At 44.3% G+C, this 18,655-nt stretch overlaps 1 protein-coding gene across 1 annotated transcript; it reads right to left on the reverse strand.

Annotated features, from left to right (window-relative positions):
* Positions 1-1,236: 1,236 nt before the first annotated feature.
* Positions 1,237-18,137, reverse strand: SLC19A1 (solute carrier family 19 member 1). Its single transcript, XM_018558740.1, has 5 exons — positions 17,886-18,137; positions 9,982-10,735; positions 6,500-6,692; positions 4,564-4,705; positions 1,237-1,555 (listed from the first exon to the last, which is right to left on the reverse strand). Exons 1-5 carry the CDS (start codon positions 18,126-18,128, stop codon positions 1,379-1,381), a joined length of 1,509 nt encoding a protein of 502 aa, XP_018414242.1. The 5' UTR covers positions 18,129-18,137; the 3' UTR covers positions 1,237-1,378.
* Positions 18,138-18,655: the final 518 nt, after the last annotated feature.

Raw genomic sequence — 18,655 nt, forward strand, 5'->3', positions numbered from 1 at the left:
TTGAATAATTTTAATGAAGTCTGCAATGCTAGAAGACCTCATGTTATGATGACCAACTCATTTTAATACATTCTGAGCCACAGGCCTTGAATAAATGTGTAGATTGGGAAGGTCAGAGAAGTGTCAGAAATGTTTAGTGGCATACATGTTCTAGATCAGGCTCAGAGCCATCCAGTATCTTACAAAAGGAAAAGCATTTTAGTTTACCTTTAAATAATCACAAAAGTGCTGAATAACTGCAAGAGATTGAGATGAGACAGCAGGCGAACTTCCATCCCTAGAGCCACCATTCATTATGAGAGTACAACGATATCTGCCCCCTGCTTCTATTCCTTGATGCCCAGCTCCTTGAACCAGGTGCAATGTTGGGTACAATTCTAGTAAAATACAAAAGCAATAAAAACACGCAAAACTCCAAGCCTCTCCATGTTTTTATTTTGGTCCAAGTATTACAGTAGGCATGAAGCAGTGCACACAGCACAGCTATGTTTCCTTTAGTGATCAAAATTTGTTTACATAAAGATCTATAAAAATTGTAAGTGCACTTTTTGTACCCCATAGAGGGAGCCCATCAATCATTTATGCCTGCTAAGCATTTCTTATAATGCCGTACACAATGAAGGCTTATACTTTTACTTCACAGCTCCTAGTTATGAATGTGGCCCTTTTTGTGGGTTTACAGTAAAATGTACCATCAAAGTTTCTATCCAAGCATAGGGCTTTATTTAAAACCCAGGTCCAGTCACTGAGTCAGCAGGAAAGGGGGCATCTCAAAAACCTGACTCCATCCAGTTTTTGGCTAGAATAGAGCTTTAACAAAGCAATGCAAAGTGCAGTGAGTAACCAAATGTGCATATTGCACAGCCATAATAAATAACCCCATCAGAAATCCAAGTAGTGCAATATTTCTAAACAGTGATTCAGAGGTTACGTGGGAGAAGCTAGGTGAAGGAATCTGCTAAAACAGGTAGAGCTGGAAGCAATACTTTTCTAGGTCTCATAAGCTTATTCTATTAAAAAGGTCTGTTCACATCACATATGAAAAATCATCAGTTCCTTGGCAAACCAAAAATTCCTGAGAGTCTTAAGTTGCATTTCACTGGATTAGATGCAATCACCTATCACCAGTCCTCCAGTGTCCACAGTCACAAGGAATGACTCAAGGCTAAGCCCTATAAAGCTCTCCTGTATTGATGATGTGTAAGAGGGAAAGATTGCACATCACATCCCTACAGTATATACCTTGATACTAGGACAGCCAGGTCTTGCTATTCCTATACTTATCCGCTAATGTCAGTAGCCCTGTTTGCAGCACAAGCAGACTGTGCACGGCCTAATACTGGAATACTGTCTACTGAAGTCTGGCCATGAAGAGACTTCATGCTTGGGACTCTTTGCCAGAAATTGTATCTGCCTTTTGTTCAACGGCTGTTTCTGGCTGGTCCTGGGCGTTTGCTTCAGTGTTCTTCTGTCGCTTGTGTTTGATGATAACCCAGACAGATGCTCCAAGGAACACGACAGCCAGCAATGTAAAGTAGCCAAAATAGAAATAAAACTAGAGAGAGAGAGAGAAAAAAAAGAGCAAGTGTCAAAATGTTCCAGTGCATACATGGTCTATTTTCAAGTGTTATGTGTATCAGCAGAGTGCAGCCAATCAGATAACCTTCTTTCTTTAGCCTGACTAGACCGCTGAAAAGTTATCTGTAAATTGGATGCTTTAGGATACCGGATTCATTCTATTTCCAAAATTACTTAGAGAACTATGGGGTAAGTGTTTTTCCCCATAGTTCTCCTAAGGGTCACGGGAGGACATAAACTAACCTCCTCCCGTGACCCAAAGCACAGTATATCGCGAGCTACAGGTGTCGGGATCTGTCCCGCCGCAGCCGGGATGGATCCCAACATTACTGTCGAGATCCACCCAGCTGCGTGAGGCAAAGCTGCGTGAGGCAGAGCCAGCTGTACCCGCCCCCTCCCCCGTCCGTTCCGCCAGTCAGCGCTGGAGGATCGGAGAGGGAATCCCTACAGGGAGCCATGAGTGACAGTCACTGCTCTCTGCAGGGACATGATCGAGAAGTGAGCGAGCGACGGTATGTGTTCGCTCACTTCCCGATCTACTGAGCCGACCTGTGACAGTTTCATCATCACACGTCGGCTTGAACTATGAGGATGAGTGAAAATCACTCACTTCATAGTTCTCCTTTAATGAAGTGATTTTGCACATTGATCATAAGACTGATTGATTTATAATCATTAGTCTAAGTTATAAGATCAAAAGACCCTTATTGGCGTTATGTATAGCAGCCAGTTTAGTTTAGGGTTTGTTATCCTGCAATGATAAAAAGGCTGAACAGAATCTGACTTGCTCTGGCAGCCAGATTTATTCTCCACTGTGTATTACATAGGTTCTTCATTTGTATTTTTAGTTTAAAGGGTACTTGCTAGTATAGAAATATGTAAGCTGCAACTGACATCTAGTCTTAAAGGTGCAGAGGCTGTAACTCATTCCTTGTTTATCACTTAATAAGTTACTAATCCAGAACAAATCTGCAGGTCAGAAGTCCTTAGTTGATTGGCTGCATTATTGTTTAAGGCCAGTGACTCACTAAGTAGTGAAAAAGTATGGAAGCCCTGGACCTTTCACCTTTAAACACAAACTGGAGTTGGAAATGATACAGCATTAAACAAGGTTTTGAAACAAAGGAGGTTATCGATGACCCTGTTGGCCAATATCACTACACAATTGAAAGCAAACTTCTTGTAAATAGAGAATATGCCGGGACCTTGGTTGTTTGCCTATCTCCATCTGTATCATTTAAGGCGCAAGCGGTATCACTATCTGGTCATGGGGCACAGGATCCTTGAAAATGAGACTTACTTTAGAACATTGTCCTGAACAAGCATAGTGTTGTCTAGAACAAAAAAAATTACATACACACACCAAGCATTGAAAACACCTACAAGAAAGCAGTTCAACTCTGTATAGTAAACTATAGTATGTTACAGGTCAAGATTCTCATCTCATTATTGCTTTCCATGAGAGATAGATAGGATAGGATAGGATAGATAGATAAACACAATATTTCACTTTTGCTAGAAATATTTTACAGTGGCCCAAAGACAAAGCATGACAGAAGGAAGAAGCAAAAGTGTGCTGCCAAAACAGAGAATCACTGGTGATGATATGGCAAGAACTGAGCTCTGTTGGGCTTCCCTAAGGAGTGAACAGCACACGGACAGATTTTGTCACTGCAGAAGTGGCGGGGATAGAAGTTCACATTGATACGGTTGGAGCTAGTGCAGAGCTGGGCTCCGTGTGCCCTGGTGATGGTGGAGGCATGCAAAAGAGGAGGTTGGGTGTTAGGTGCAGTGATGAGAGCGGGGTTAACATACAGGGGTGGTGGTGGGTTAGTAGGCTGGGGGGTCAGCTGTGGCGCTGAGAGCAAGGAGAGGAAATTGGTGTAAATGCACAGTGGTGGTGGGGTTTCAGGCATGGTGCAGAGAAGGGGGGGCACAGGTACAGTGCTGACAGGGAAGGGAGGATGGAGTGTTGCAGGACGATGGCGAGTGGTGCCTCTGTGTGAGCTGTAGGTTGTAGCTCCCCAGATGCTTCACTGCCTCCCTTGCCACTGCATACCCCACCACTGCTCCTTCTGTCTCTGCTCCCCACTTGTCTCCTTTGCAGGGACATGCAGATAGGAGAGTGTTTGGCTCCACTTATTTCCTCTTCCCTCTGGTGGAATCTCCTCCTCACTAGTGCAGCCTTGCAGATGATCTCGTAGAGACTAGAAAGATTTGCTGCACCTGCCAGGAGACCTTTTGTGTGTTCTTGGGGCAAGGGGAAGGAGGTGTACACTTCCTGACTGAGAGAAAGAGCGAAACCAAACACTGAAATGTTATTATAAACTTGCCCACCACCTCCATTACTACAGAATCTATCCAATGTGGAAGTTATCATGTAGACGTCCAACATCCCAATGTATTCTTTTCAAGGTAAGCATTTTATTTAAAATACAAAACCACTATTTATCATCCCTCCCTTCTGAAATATTGAGCCTTCTATATTATTTTGAACATGTAATCTCTATGGGTATGGACCTAAGAGAAAAACTCAAAGTCCATTTTACTTCTTGTATTCTTCTTTACAAGAAGTATAGGAGAACATGTTATTCCCACTGACCAAAGTACTTGTTATATGGAACAAGTTTCTCATTTGCTGGAAACTCTATGTGCAAGAAGGCACCAAGGTTTCCTTCCCTCAAGGGACAAAAAGAGAATTAGTTTATCATAAATACATACGTTGCGTCCACTTCTTGAATGAGCCAGTGAGAGACTTGTGAGGGAGGTCAATAAGTAGGTGAAGAGAGTGCCATAGACCAAATCGAAAGGCGGCACATTGAGGACTAGGCGAAAGGCTTCCTGCACATCATTCTTACAGAGGCATCTGCATATTTATGGCCAGCCCAACACATATATCAAGGTCTTCATATGGAAAGTAGACAATGGTTTACACAATGCCTCTTAGGTAAACTATGTTTTGAGCTACAATCACTTTCATGTTACCTGGGGGTGTATGGAAAGTGCCAAGCCTCTTCTGTCAGCAATCACAAGCGTAATTATAGACTTCAAGATTGTAGCAAAGAACGTGTTCACCCCAAACACCAATGCACAAAGTTCCTTTGACAAAGAGCTTGCAATCTGGAAGCTGAAACAAAATTTGGGATTTACATTAGGACATCCATTAGTAGCAACAACAAAACAGAAAGTCAACTTTTATTACACTCCAACAGACACATGAATGCCACATTTAGCCCTCATTCACACGGGTAACAGCCGGCATGTACAGATCCGTGCCCGGCCGTATCGGGCCGCTCCTGGGAAGGACAGGGGCTGCGTGTGATTTGTACACAGCAGCCTGTGCTTCTCTATGGGAGTACGCGGCCGTACAACGCCCTACGCTCACCCGAACTGTACGTTTGTGCGGGTGTCCGTACTCCTACGCTGACAGGATGGATCCTGTGTGTCCAAGCAGGGACACTGCACCGACGTGCAGTTTGGTTGACCGCAGGGCGGCGTACTCCCATAGAGAAGAAAAGGCTGCTGCGTACAAATCACACGCAGCACCTGTCCTTCCCGGGAGCGGCCCGATACGGCCCCGCACGCAGCACGGATCTGTACGGGCCGGATGTTACGCGCGTGAATGAGAGCTTAAAGTAAACCTGGCAAGAAGGAAATATGAGGGCTGACATTGCTGACCTAAAACTGAATATGCTTCATGAGACACAGGGAAGAGACAGGGAAAAGTCAAAAGTCCTTGTCTGTGCATACAAATCCCAGGTCACTGACTCAAAGCCAGGAATATTTCTAGAAGCAGAGATCAGCAATGGCAGTCTCCATGCGTCTTGAAATGATGGTATAAAGCAAATGTTTTTTCTTAAAAAGTGTATTTCCAAATTTGGATAACACCTATTTTATATTTGTTACATCTTCACATTCACATAACTTACCATAAAATATTTCAAAATGGTTGCTTACATTTTTAAGTGCTCTTTACATGCTTATAAAATCATAACTAGTCCCCCATGTAATGTTAAGAAGGGGGCTGTGGAAAGTTATGTTTACTGTCATCTTGTCTGTTCTGTGCTGGCAGATTTCATTATCAGTTGTAAAGTAGATTTGAATAGGGTTTGTCCTAACAAAGGGTTAAAGCATTGTATGCTAATGAGTTGAAGCTCAGTCTGTCCCCTCAGTTTGTCCCTCTACTTTCACTTTTAAACTGTTCAGAGTAGCCTGGAATCTGCACAAAGGCCTTCACCAAAGAATCAATGAAAAGGTAAGAAATACATTTTTTCTTTTCGAATGGGAACACAAACATATAGTGGGGAGTTCTTAAATTGGACAGAGAAAGTTGAAATACACTTTAAAACTTCTTATAATGTTTACTTTAAACAGTCTTGGGAGTGTTACCAGAATTCCTATTGGTTCTTCTACGGCAGGGGTCTCAAAGTACCGGCCCGCAAGCCGGTACTATGTGGCCCGCAGCCACACGGTCACGGACCGCATGCCCGACTTGCGGGAGCAGCTACACGGTCTGCATCTCTGTCGCAGAGCTGCTCGTGTCAGCTCCGGCCGAATGATGGATCATTAGTAAGGTCTGCACTAGATGACAGTTGCCGCTTGTAACACGTGCATACATTAAAACTGGTACCGTATATAGTAGCGGCCAGTTTGTCTAGTGGCCCCCGACTAAATTGCCACAGGCAAGAGATTATATAAACTGAGAAACTTTCCAATTTAGTACAGTCACAAAGTTTTGGTGAGCATTTTACAGACAGATTTGACCTGTAGTGTCTTTTTAATATGAACGGTCCAAGACTCTAAAGAACTGAAGCACTAATGGCTATGCATGAAAATAAAGAATGTCACCATGGACTCAGGCAGTTGTAGGGATCACCTTTGCTAAATGTCTTTGTATGCAATCTAAACAGAAGAAACTTACATGGCAATGGGAACCAAGAACTGGTAGGAACTCCGGAAAATAACATAAGCCACGTAACACACCCAGATATTTGTAGTCGTGCTCATCAGAAAGAGAAGCCCAGCCTGCAAAGCGGTCACTGACCCGATGACCAATTCTGACCATAGACTCCAGCGGATCTTCACATAGCCTGCAGCAAAAGAGGTCATGGCTCCTGGAGACCAAGGACAAAGACATCACTGACACTGCTACTTCCTGTCCTAAGCATCATCTTTTTCTACAAAACTGACAAATAGGCTGCCATGGCTGACCTCCCCTTCAGAAGATGCTAGCTGCCTGGCTATTATGCTGGACAAGAATGCAGCAAGTGAAGTCAGGACACCTGATCTACTCTGCTGTCGAACTCTTTCACTGTCATATTTTCCTATTGTCCTCTCTCAAAAAGATAACCCGAAGGTCCATTTTAGGGCAAACTTTAAATGCAATAAAATTTAACAAATCAGCGTGCCATTAACCGACCTTTTGTGTTAAGATAGAATTATGGTATATTCGTATTCAGTGCCAGGGTGCCATACAGTAGTTCTCAGTCTGGGACTCCTGGCACCATACACAACTAAAAATTTTGCATCTCCCCAAAAGTATCAATGAAATCTAAAGTGTAAACAACACTAAGGGCTTAATGTAAGGTGGCCATACATTGTACGATTTTCATTCCAAAGGTTTAGTTTCTGCCACAAACCCTCGTTCAGTTATACCTAAATTCCCCCAGCAAGCAGTCAAATGTTGATTTCAGAAATCATTTGTTCGCCATGCTAACCACCTCTTTTTTGACAAACTACGGAAATATTGGTTTGACCTATCCAGAGAAAGTATTCGTTTGACGCAGGCAGCTTTCCTTTTGCGCATGTGTTGTGTTCTTGGGGAGATATTGGACAAACGAAAACCCCACTCGTTCATTGAATTTCGTTCGGTCAGACAAAGTTTCCAACCGGACCGTCCGAAAAATTTGTTCACATTAGAAAAAACTAAAATTGGTGCTGTACCATCAACTGTTCGATTTTCGTTGAAAAGATCGTTCAGGTTCGCTTTCCAAATGAAAATCTAACAATGTATGGCCAACGTTCCGCAAGGTGTATGCCCTTCACACGGCACTAGTGCACTTTGATGGCGCTGACCAGTATATAGGCTGTCCTAGATTTGTCAGCACCTTCTAGGGACTCTAGTGCCGTGTGAACAGCACACACCAGGCTAAACACGGGGTGGAAATTTTATAAGTGATGCGTAATACATATGATAACACTTATCATTCCCCCCACCTGTATACTTCAAGTTTAACCCCATAGCAATCCCTAAATGTAAAATGACTTTAATATGGAAATATAGATGTCCATAGCCTGGTCACCAAGTACTGTAAAATGGATCTATGATTTTTTTTTACAGTCTGTCTTCTAATGGGTTACCTATATAAGAGCTCAGTGTCAATACTAATCTCACCTGTGAAGTTGAGGGAGGTTGCCCCATTGTACCGAGAAACCTGTAACAGCTATAAAGACTAGAGGTAAGGCTGGGTTTGGTGCGTACTCAGTTCACCTGAGTTTGCCCAAGCCTGCTCTAAAAACACTTAGATCTCTTTAAAATGATCTACTGGCTCCTAAGCTGCACTGAGTTTTATTTTAATACGTCTTCCGATATGTACCATCTATTAGAGGTGCACCGAAATGAAAATGTAAAGAGATTGAGGACACAGAGTCCCCTGTTATAAAATCAACAGGAATCCTCAATACTGAGTGTTCCTGTTCATTCATAACATGAGGACAGAGTGTGTTTACTATAACCACAATCATGAATGAACAGAAGGTGATGTATATAATTTCCCATTCATTCATAATTGAGGATATAGTAAACATACCATTGTCAGGATCTAGAGCACCCCCAGGTGGCGATGGAGCCAGGTCCTGCAGTTCCTGTGCTCGCCTGCAGGTGTCTCCAGCAGCCAGGAACCAGACCACCGCTGGGTGGTGCTGGAAACCTGCAGCTCCAGTACTCACCTGCGGGTGTGCCCAGGCTGTGAGTGATCATCCCATTACCTGGTGCTTCCTGGGAGGGTATTTAGGCCCTCCCTGCAGTCAGGAAGCAGGCTCAGTATTGCATCGCCTGCACCTGACTGACGCCCATGTCATGTGCCTTGGAACCTGCACCCTGCTTCCTATCTGCAAACCTGTCACTGACCCGGCTTGTTACCTGACCACTCTTCTTGAATCCTGTTCCTGTACTGCCTGCCCTCCTGTTAACAACCCGGCTTGTTACCTGACCACTCTTCCTGTGTCCTGAGGCCTGCTATCTATCTGCAGTCCTGTTACCCCTCCTTGTTGCTGTTCCCCCTGGCTGTAGGTGTTTGGTCCAACCGTGGTTTTGTTACTTCACTGCTAAACCTGTGGGGGTTTGTAGGTTTGTTTGCCGTGTAACAAATAAACCTTGTGCATAACCTCATCCAGTGTGGTCATATTAATTTGGTCATCCTGCGTGGGTACCTGCATGTGGTGTGAGGACGCCTGTGCATGGTACCCTGACAACCATGTCTTCAATCAATCAGTGATCGCTGAGTGTTTGTACCTCGCTCCCCATCCTGACAGCTGTCACAGGAGGCTGGGCGGGGTGGTGTGAGAGGAGAGCTCAGCCTCCTGTGCCAGCAATGAAAGCTGTCTCCGCCCACACACCGCTCTCCCGAACTCTGACAGTAGGCTGAGCGGTGTGGGGAGGAGAGACGCTGGCCGATCACAGCGCTCGGCCTCCTGTGACAGTTTCTCTCCTCCCCGCTGGGACACAGAGCAGCGCCCAGCAGGGAGGAGAGAATAGAATGGATGCACCGCTATTTCGGCCAGAAAATGGCACTAGTAGTCATAATGCTGTATTTTCCAGATTCACTACTGCCTATAATATTTGAAGAACATTCGACCAGAAGAGAATATAACCTTAAGAACATTCAATTTTGCCCCATTCTCACAACAGCTGTTTAATTCACATTGAATATATGTACATGCAGTTTCACTGGTTAAATAGCTATGCAATATTTTTTATTAATAGACTCCTTAGTGTGCTTCGTAAATTTCTTACAGTAGTAATCCAGCATGAAACTCTGTCCCTTTACAGCAGCTTCCTGTAATGAAGACCAGTCACTGCTGCTTTCTGTCCTTGGGCAGGGTTACTGGTCCTGAATCCGCTCCCTCCTGTAGTTTTCTGGTAGCCTGCAGTGGGTGGGGCCTGCTAGGTCCCTCCCACAGCTCTGATCTTTGCACAAATTATGTGCAGCACAGTGATGATGTCACTGCTACTTTTATTGTAATATCTGGATATGCAAAGGTTTTTGGCACACAAAGTGGATTTATATCCTCTGTGGCTATTGAGGAATAGATTTTTATGAAAGCTTTTGTGCCCAGAGTTCAGCTTCAATAACAATCTGGCTAGCTGATTAATCATGTTGTAGAACCCAACCAGAAACTTACCAAGAAGTGTTGAAGCAGCATCGACACCTCCATTATATACCCTACGGTTATCTCTGGTAGGGTAAATTTCATTCCACAGGATCTGCACATAGTACAGCATAAGGTAGTAGCCGGCCGAGTTAAAAATCCACCATAGACACCAGACACGTAATTGGGGATGACGGAAAGTTCCCTTGAGCTCAGTGAGCATACGAATGAACACAGAGTCTCTCCATCCAGGACACCAGCCACCAGCCTTGCCTTCAGGATTCATCTTCTGCAGCTCAGAATGGTTGATTCCATTCTCGTGTTTAGAAACATTTTTATTGAAGAAAAGGCTCCTCTTGGGGCGTTTGAGAAGCAAGGTGAGGAGGAGTCCAAATATCATGAAGCCAAGAGAAATATAGTTCAGAGTCTGAAACGGGACACCACCCAACGTGACGCAAAGCTGTCCCAGCACAGCACTGATGAAGACCCCTAGGAGTACAGAAGACCGGGAGTACCCAGCTGCCCTTTGATACCTGACAGGGGAGACCAATGAGAAGATGTATGAAGAGTAGGCAACACGTGCTGCCATGGTGATGCCGTAAAAGAACTCCATGAACTGCATGGCGATGACATCAGTACCAAAGATAAGCAGCAACCAAACCGCGATGTGACTGAGGCTTTGCAGGATCAACACTGGCTTATATCGCAGGTAATCGGTCAGCAGGAAAATTGGCACCAACACGACCATGTATGAGTAACTCAGCACTGGGGTAATGTCATTGGTAACCTATTAGAACAAAATGAAAAAAATGAGGTGAAAAATATGGAAGGATATGGAAAACAAAGAGGAATAGAAGGAGTAGATTACAAACTCTTTAAAGCCCAGCTCAAGCCAAAACTCTCTAGTGTGGAGAAGGGTTAGAGCCTCTGTTAAATGTTGCTCACTTTCTGTCGCAGTGACACCGTATCACATACAGGCACACAGGGTGTCACTAGGACAGGAACTAAGAGAGATCGCCCTAATGGAGGCACAGACATTAAGAAAACCCTGGTAGAGGTTGTAACCCCCCGCCTCTCTAGCCTTTAAAAAATATTTTTTTTCTTTAACCGCCTCCCTTAACCGGCCGGCTGTTTTACTATAATGGCCGGCCGCTTCCTGGATGTAACAAGTCGTGTGTATATATGGCCTGTTAGCCCCGCCTTGTTTTGAAAACAACCAAAATTGAAAAACAAAAAAACTGGCTGCTTCCAATTCCTGAGACTGCAAGAGAGTCTGTACCTGAGAGGAGGAAATCACTGGGAGGTGTTCGGCATCAGGTGCTTCCTCTACCTGGTTCGAATTAGAGGAACAGTGCATACAGACCCTGGTGGGTCTCTGCTAAAAGGTGAGGTGCATTCCAGAAGATTTCTCTGTTGATGGTCACAGGAGACTAAGTTTATTCTACATTTATCTTCTATTTACTTAATGGACTATTGAAGATCCAGGATCATGGACATTTTTTAACCATTATTTTCACTGGAGTGCAAGTTACACACATGCGTTTTTCTAGTTGGTATTCTTTGCACATTGCATCACATTGATTCACAGGTAATATTTAGTGCATTTGATTTTTCATCATGGATATTTTGTAGCAATTACATTTACACTAAGGTGCATGTTATATACATGCGTTTCTTTTTTGTTTTGCACTTTTTATACATAGTATCACATTACTCCAACGTCAGTATCTACTATATCTGACACTTTGCAGCGCAGCTTTTACCATTAATTTCAAAGTTTAAAAAACAGGCAGCGATGCCCGTTTACATACAAGCGATCCGCCGGCTTGCTTGTATGGGATGCCGATCGGAGAGCCTCCCCCGCTGGTTCCAGGCTCCTCTGTGCCCGATGCAGGCCCGGGACCAGCATGGTGGCTCTCTGACAGGCGATCAGAGGGAGTTTGGTACACGATCTCCCTTCAATCCCCTCTCCGGTGTCAGAATGCGGAAGTGATATATGTTACATCACTTCCGCATTCGTGTGTCATTCTCCAGCTTCAGAAGCTGATGAAGCAGATCTTCCAAACACTCATTGATGAATTTACAAATCACATGGTGCTTTTTGAACTGGCCATACAGTAGATCTCGCCCTCTATAAGTACACAAAGCGTGTCAATGTCATTATATTGTGCATTACATTTACTAGATTTTGCCTGCAGCAGTGCTGTGTGTGAAATCGTACTCTGAACGATCCCACAAGATGGAATGTGGAAGAATCACCTTCACTTTTCTTCTCAGAGAGGTGACCTGGGTTCCGGTTTCCGTAAAAGTAATTATTTGTAGCACAAATTCATGAAACAATTTTTTTACAGAGTTGCAGATACACATCACACGAGGTTGGGAAAAGGAATGCAGGAGACATGAAGCCAGAGAAAACAGTAAATGAGCTTATGCTGTGTCATAAATACATAGCAAAGCAAAATGTCACCGAACCCTAACTGTTAACCTCACACTATGACCTAACTCTCCTCCTACCTGAACCATTGCACTTTAACCCCTAAAATAAACACTTCGCTCTTAACCTGCACCCCAACACGTAAAAGGGAAATCCCCCCCTTTTTGAAAAAATAATAAATACACAAGAAACAAACAATGTGCATTTATTATTCTTTGGCTTTGGAGCCAGTAAAGCATTGCAACCGCAATCAGTGGATCGAAGGTGTGATGCTCTGCATCCTGCAGACTCTTTTTTGTAGCATGGACAGGAAGAAGAATGAATGGACTACAACTGCAGTGACGTCACGGCACTTGCATTTCGTTGAGAACTGCAAGCCCATTTGCTGCGGTGGCTGATGGAGCTTGTCGTTTCTCCAGTCACAGATCCTGTCAGAGGATGAAGTGGCTGTGTAGGGGAAGCCATGCACAGCCGCACCAAGTTAAAAAAAAATACAGCAGCCTGTGGGGAGAAGAACCATGCAATTCACGCAAGTAGGGGGGTTTGTAGGAGATTGTCATGTGACCAGTCTTGGGTTTAACATGAAACATGGTGTCAAAGGTAAACTCAGCCTGTGAGTATCTGGGGGAAGATAAGATTGGCTAGAGGGTTGCAGTCTGACCCTGTTCAATCTTGCTGCCTATATATTGATGTAACATGAAACAGTCGGAAAGGGTAACAGCCTTTAAACCTTAATCCAAGCTATAAAATGAACCTTTCACATGTCCCTAAATCCTCAAACTCTTAAACACAGGGAAACAAGGTTTGTTTTTTTAGAATCCTTAAACATTGCATCCCTGTATTTCTCAAACCCAACAATACGATGATACAGAAGCTTGTAAACCCAAAAGACCCAACACCCAGATACAAGTGAGGAAACTTTATCCAGTATAGTGAAGAATGCAAAAGCCAGTATAACGTGCAGATACTACAACCTCCCAACAAAAGGATGGCCCAAGATTCGAAGGTGACTAGTGATGAGCCTGGGCTTGGTGCAAACCTAGTTCGACTGAGTTCACCCAAGTCTGTTCAAAACTGTGACTGCCACTGAAATCAGTTGTGGAGACACACATTGCTTGCCCCACAGCTACACGTCACAAAGGGACAGGAAATGCCCCCTGCCGAACCTGCTGCCACTAATTGGGCCAGGAGGAGGGGGGTGACATTTCTGTGGGCTTGGGCGAACTCAGGGGAAATGGGTTTGCACCAAGCCCAGGCTCATCTCTAGTCAGGAAGCCATAGTCTTCCCACAATGTAAGGAAAAGGGAAACTCTTTCAAGGACAGTGAGGTGTACACTTTGAAAGGGAGGACAACTTGATCACAAGAGACAGGAAACAAGCCATTTATGTCAAAATGTAGGAACCAAACCTTGTCAAAATATCTGAACAATCTGACTGGATGCAGGCATTGTTCAGATGTTTTGACAGCCAGTGGGGCCGACTAGCAAGATACTAAAGCTTGGCCCAGTGGGAGATTCCTCCATCCACACAGTTTAGCATAGATGGAGGAATCTGTTGCACTTTTCCATCTGACCATAGAAAATCTGCAGATAATCTATAAGTGTATGGCCAGCTTTAGACTTCTTGGCACCATAGGGTTGGATTATGTAGTTAAAGGAGGGTGGTTCCACAAACTTTCACATCTCCAATCCTGTTCTTGGACAGCCAACATCTGGTTGACCCATTCCATTGTGACTGGATTATGACAAAGTTTCCTGTGTGGCTATGAATTTCATAGTATGTTCCTGACACTCATTAAAGGCCATCTCCAGGGAAAAAAAAAAAAACTCCTCTTGGAGTGGAGCTGCCATTGCACTACAATGATAAATTACTTGTTTAGGTCTAGGGTACCTAGTTAAAAGCAGTTTTACTTACCTGATGCCTACTTCCCCAGAGGTCAGTGCTCTCCTTGTCTCCCCTACCCTCCAGCTTGGCAGCTGTGGGGCTTTGGGCCTTGCAAAAACACGTCAGTGAATATCTGTTTGCTGTTTTTATGACGCAACAATACAAAGTTAACATTTTAGAGGATCCCATGGAGTGCCGGTTTCTCCATTTTTGCATTTGCTCTGGGTCAAGCAGGGACCTTCACCAACCACCGCAGTTGCTTAGGAAGATTTGGCTGAGCGACTATTTTTTTTGTCTGTGAGGTTGGAGTCTGCATTGTACTTGTCAGCATGCCTGTGAGCGCTGGAGCATAGGAGGAGGAAGAGACTGTGGGTTCTGATCTTGTAGCCTAGAGGGATCAGGTATGTAAACCTACGGGTACCCTAGACCTAAGTGTTTAACCCCTGCAGTACACAAACATCCCCACTGCAAGGGGAGGGGTTATTTTCCCAGAATTCAGCTTTAAAACTACAGAATCTGTGAAACATCTTCAAGAATACCACTCCAGTTGAACGTGCTATGGATCAGCGATTATTTTACAGGTACATGAACGTCTGGCACCATATTCCATTCCTGTAATACACAACAATCTCTAAGACGTTAATAAGCTTGTGACTAGATGACTGACTGGTATAAAAGAATGGAGAAAGGTCACAGTTCACATGATTTCACAGCAGTTTGCTGCTTATAACATTCCTCAGCTAGTAAATCATGTGTGAAAATCCTTCTGTACCTCAAACATTCGGATTACAGACCATGGAATGACTGCTAGGAAAGGTAGACTAGAAGCACATTTTATAACAGGAGGCATTCCCATCCAATACTAATAAATAGGGATGCACCGATACAGGTATTTTGGTATCGAGTACCGATATTTGTTTTGCGGTACTCGCCAATACCGGAAGTGCAATTAAGGAAGCCAGATGGCGTGTAAAGACTCGCCACCCGGCTTCCCGATTAGCAGGGAAGCTGTCCCTATGCTTCTCGTCACTATTATTACATAGTATTTTTATAGCGCCAACAGTTTGCGCAGAGCTTTACAATATAAGGAAGACATTACAATCACAATACAATTCAAGACAAGATGGTAAGTAGGGCCCTGCCCCTGAGGGCTTACAATCTAAAAAGAGGAGGGGGGAAGTGATACTTGAGGAGGTAACTGTGTGGGGAAGAATTGTTTGACGAGAAAGCATGGAGCCGGCTTTCTGGCCAATCAGGAAGCCAGCGCCGTGTAATGACACGGTGCCCGGCTTCCTGATTGGCGTGGAAGCCGACTCCACACTCCCTCGTCATGAGGTGATTACATGGCGCCCGGCTTCCTGATTAGCCAGCTTCCCGACCAATCAGGAAGCCGGGGCAGCGAGTAATGACTTGCTGCCCGGCCTCCCAATACCCGAAGGATCGGGCTAGGCATCGGAGCATTTGGGCGAGTACGAGTACTCGCCAAAATACTCGGCACCGATACCGATACTAGTATCAGTGCATCCCTACTAAAAAGCCAGAGAGCAAAGTGCAGCCATCCACAGCAAAATATTTTTAAAAGATCTATGGGGTAATCTTTTTCCCCCCCTATAGTTCTCTTTAGGGTCACGGGAGGACATATACAAAAGTCCTTCCGTGACCCAAAACTCAGTATATAGCGGGCTATTGCCCATTATATGCTGAGAGCGCCGCAGGCAGGATGGATCCCAACAATACTATCGAGATCCACCCCGCTAGTTGATTGGCAGTGGGCTCTTTCTATCTTGAGGCGGAGCCAGCTATGCCCCCCACCTCTGTCTGTCCTTCCAGTCAGCACTCGAGGAAGGGAGACTGGGGAGGGGGGAAATCCCTGGGGGGAGCTGTGACACAGTCACCACTCTCTGCAGGGAGATGATCGGGATCGAGTGAGCGAGCGGCGGTATGTTTTCGCTCACTTACCGATCAATAGAGCCGGCGTGTGACAGTTCCAATGTCACACGTCGGCTCTAACTATGAGGATGAGTGTAAATCACTCTCCCCATAATTCTCCTTTACACTAATAAACGTAAGATGATTTCAAATCAGCATGCTGAGGAGATTTTTAGTGAAAGGGGGGTAGAGATCTACTTTAACGTAATTAATGAAACGCAACAGAGCGACAAAGTGTTAACAGGCCCTTAGTCAATGGAAAGACTAGTATGTGATTCAGCTGACCAACTTTCACCAGGAATAGCTTTAGCCCTGATATAGGCAGCAAATCAGCACAGTCCGAAGTGTTAAGCAGGCCCCTAAATGTGAGAAGGGAGGTCAGATCTGGGACCCATTACAGGCATGGCTCTAGCAGCTGGGAACACCTACTGTTAGCCAGAATTCATGAGTGGAATACATTGGCTACTACCGCTGTTGAAAAAAAACTTGTGGCTTATCTGGTTTCAAATTCAGGTCACAGACCCAAATCGAGCATGCAGCAAATAATGCTAGCGTGAAGTTAATGCCTTGTCTGCATGCTTCCAACTCATCATCAATGTAGTGAAGGCAGAGGATTGACATGATACCCAGCCTACTAGGCCAAGTCTTTTCTGAATATTGCCAATAAGCCATAATAGGTTTCTTTTATGAAAAACTACAGGCAGGCGTTTATGGAAAAAGGAAAGATAGGAGAAATATGTGATGGTAGATGTTAAAATAGAATGTTATCCCTATTACTCTAATCGGAAGTGCCTGCTGAGTTTCAACACTGTCCGCTGTCTGTAGAAAGGTTCAGAGCACTTCCCCTTTCTACTCAAAAAGGGTCTTTTGATATAATTTGAACCAGAAATGAGAGTGCGTAGCAAAAAAAGAATCTGAATATTTTAAATTGTCCTATCACAACAACAAAGGGTAAAGTGGAACTTAAAATGAATGTAAAGAAAATTATGACCAGGCAGGAAGAGACAGATGATGGAGTGTAGTTATAAACAATTTGCAGAGCCATTCGTCCGGCAAAAAAAAATCGGACAAAAATTAACATTCTTAGTATATTTTTCGAACCGAATGCGGTATTAGAAAAAGATCACATTATGGCACCTAGATGGCGCTGTGGAGTATTGGAAAAAATACTTCTTTCCTGTGCTCCATCGAGTGGCCATAATGTGCTATTTTCCTTATATTACACTCGATTTAAAAAGAAAATATCTTAAGAATGTTCGTTTTTTGCCTTCATTCGTACACAACAAATGTTCAAAGTTGAGCAGGATGAATGATGAGTGAATTATCTATAAATACTGTTCCGTGTCTCTTCTGCACTAAAGGACTCTTGCCTGCCTTTTCACCTTCTTATGGACAGTGTACACAGAGCTACGCATGTGCAGTTTATAATGGTATGAGTGAACCCCGGCGCATGCGCAGGAGTAACGTCATCCTGGCATGGCCAATTAAGATGGCTGAAGATCCTGAACCTGGAAGCAGACCAGGCGGAGGTGTTGGCGCCAACAAGTGACCTTGCATTGCTGGAAGAGAGGCGAGCATAGTTCCACTTTAATAATGTTAAAATATACGGTATACACCACCTCATACTCTTATACAAACCTCTCATGCAGTGATATCTGCTTTGATAACATACTTATAAGCTGTGAAGTACCTGCTCTTTGGTAAAATTCCTTTCCAGGCTCAGTAGGTATGGTGTGATAAAGCTTTCTCCAGGACGCAGCTGGTTCATGAAGCCATAGAAGCAGAGATAACACAGCAGACACTTCCATTGCTGGTCATCACCAGGTAAAGTCGAATGACCTTCCGACGGAGACTGTGGGTCATCTACCGGAGACTGCTGCTCTTCCTCATTTGGAGGCTCAAGCTTTTCATTCCTTTCACTGTCTGACGCCATCTACACATTCGACCTTGTGACAAAGAGAAACACACATCAAAAACACGATTCTTATTTTGGTTGTTGCATACTGCGATATCCTAATTGACTTATACTGACTACTTATGTTTTTACTTTTAAACACCGGTTTAAAATGTTTTTAAAAACTTTACTTTAATTGCTATCACATCGGGGGGGGGGGGGGGGGCTTACAAGTCCCCCCATGTGATAGTATATTGACGGTGACAAGTACTCTTTAAGGTGATACTGGACCTCTAGTATCACGGTTACATTAGAAATAAGCTATTGAAGTGCAGATCCCACTTCAATTACTTATTGGTGGGCTTCAGAAGCCCAGCACTGACAGCTATGGGACCGGAAATGATGTACAGTACAGTAATCTGCATCGCTCCCAGTCCCGTAGTGCAGGGAGGAGATCAATGAACGGAGGTTCGCCGATCACCTCCCAAGCTTCCCCCCCGACACCAAAGAAGCTGGTCCCAGGCCCGCAGGAGGGGCAGCACAGAGCCCGGGAAACACAGTGGGTG

This window comes from Nanorana parkeri, unplaced genomic scaffold (genome assembly GCF_000935625.1).
Source record: "Nanorana parkeri isolate BGI_ZX_2015 unplaced genomic scaffold, ASM93562v1 scaffold355, whole genome shotgun sequence".
Classification (NCBI taxonomy): domain Eukaryota; kingdom Metazoa; phylum Chordata; class Amphibia; order Anura; family Dicroglossidae; genus Nanorana; species Nanorana parkeri.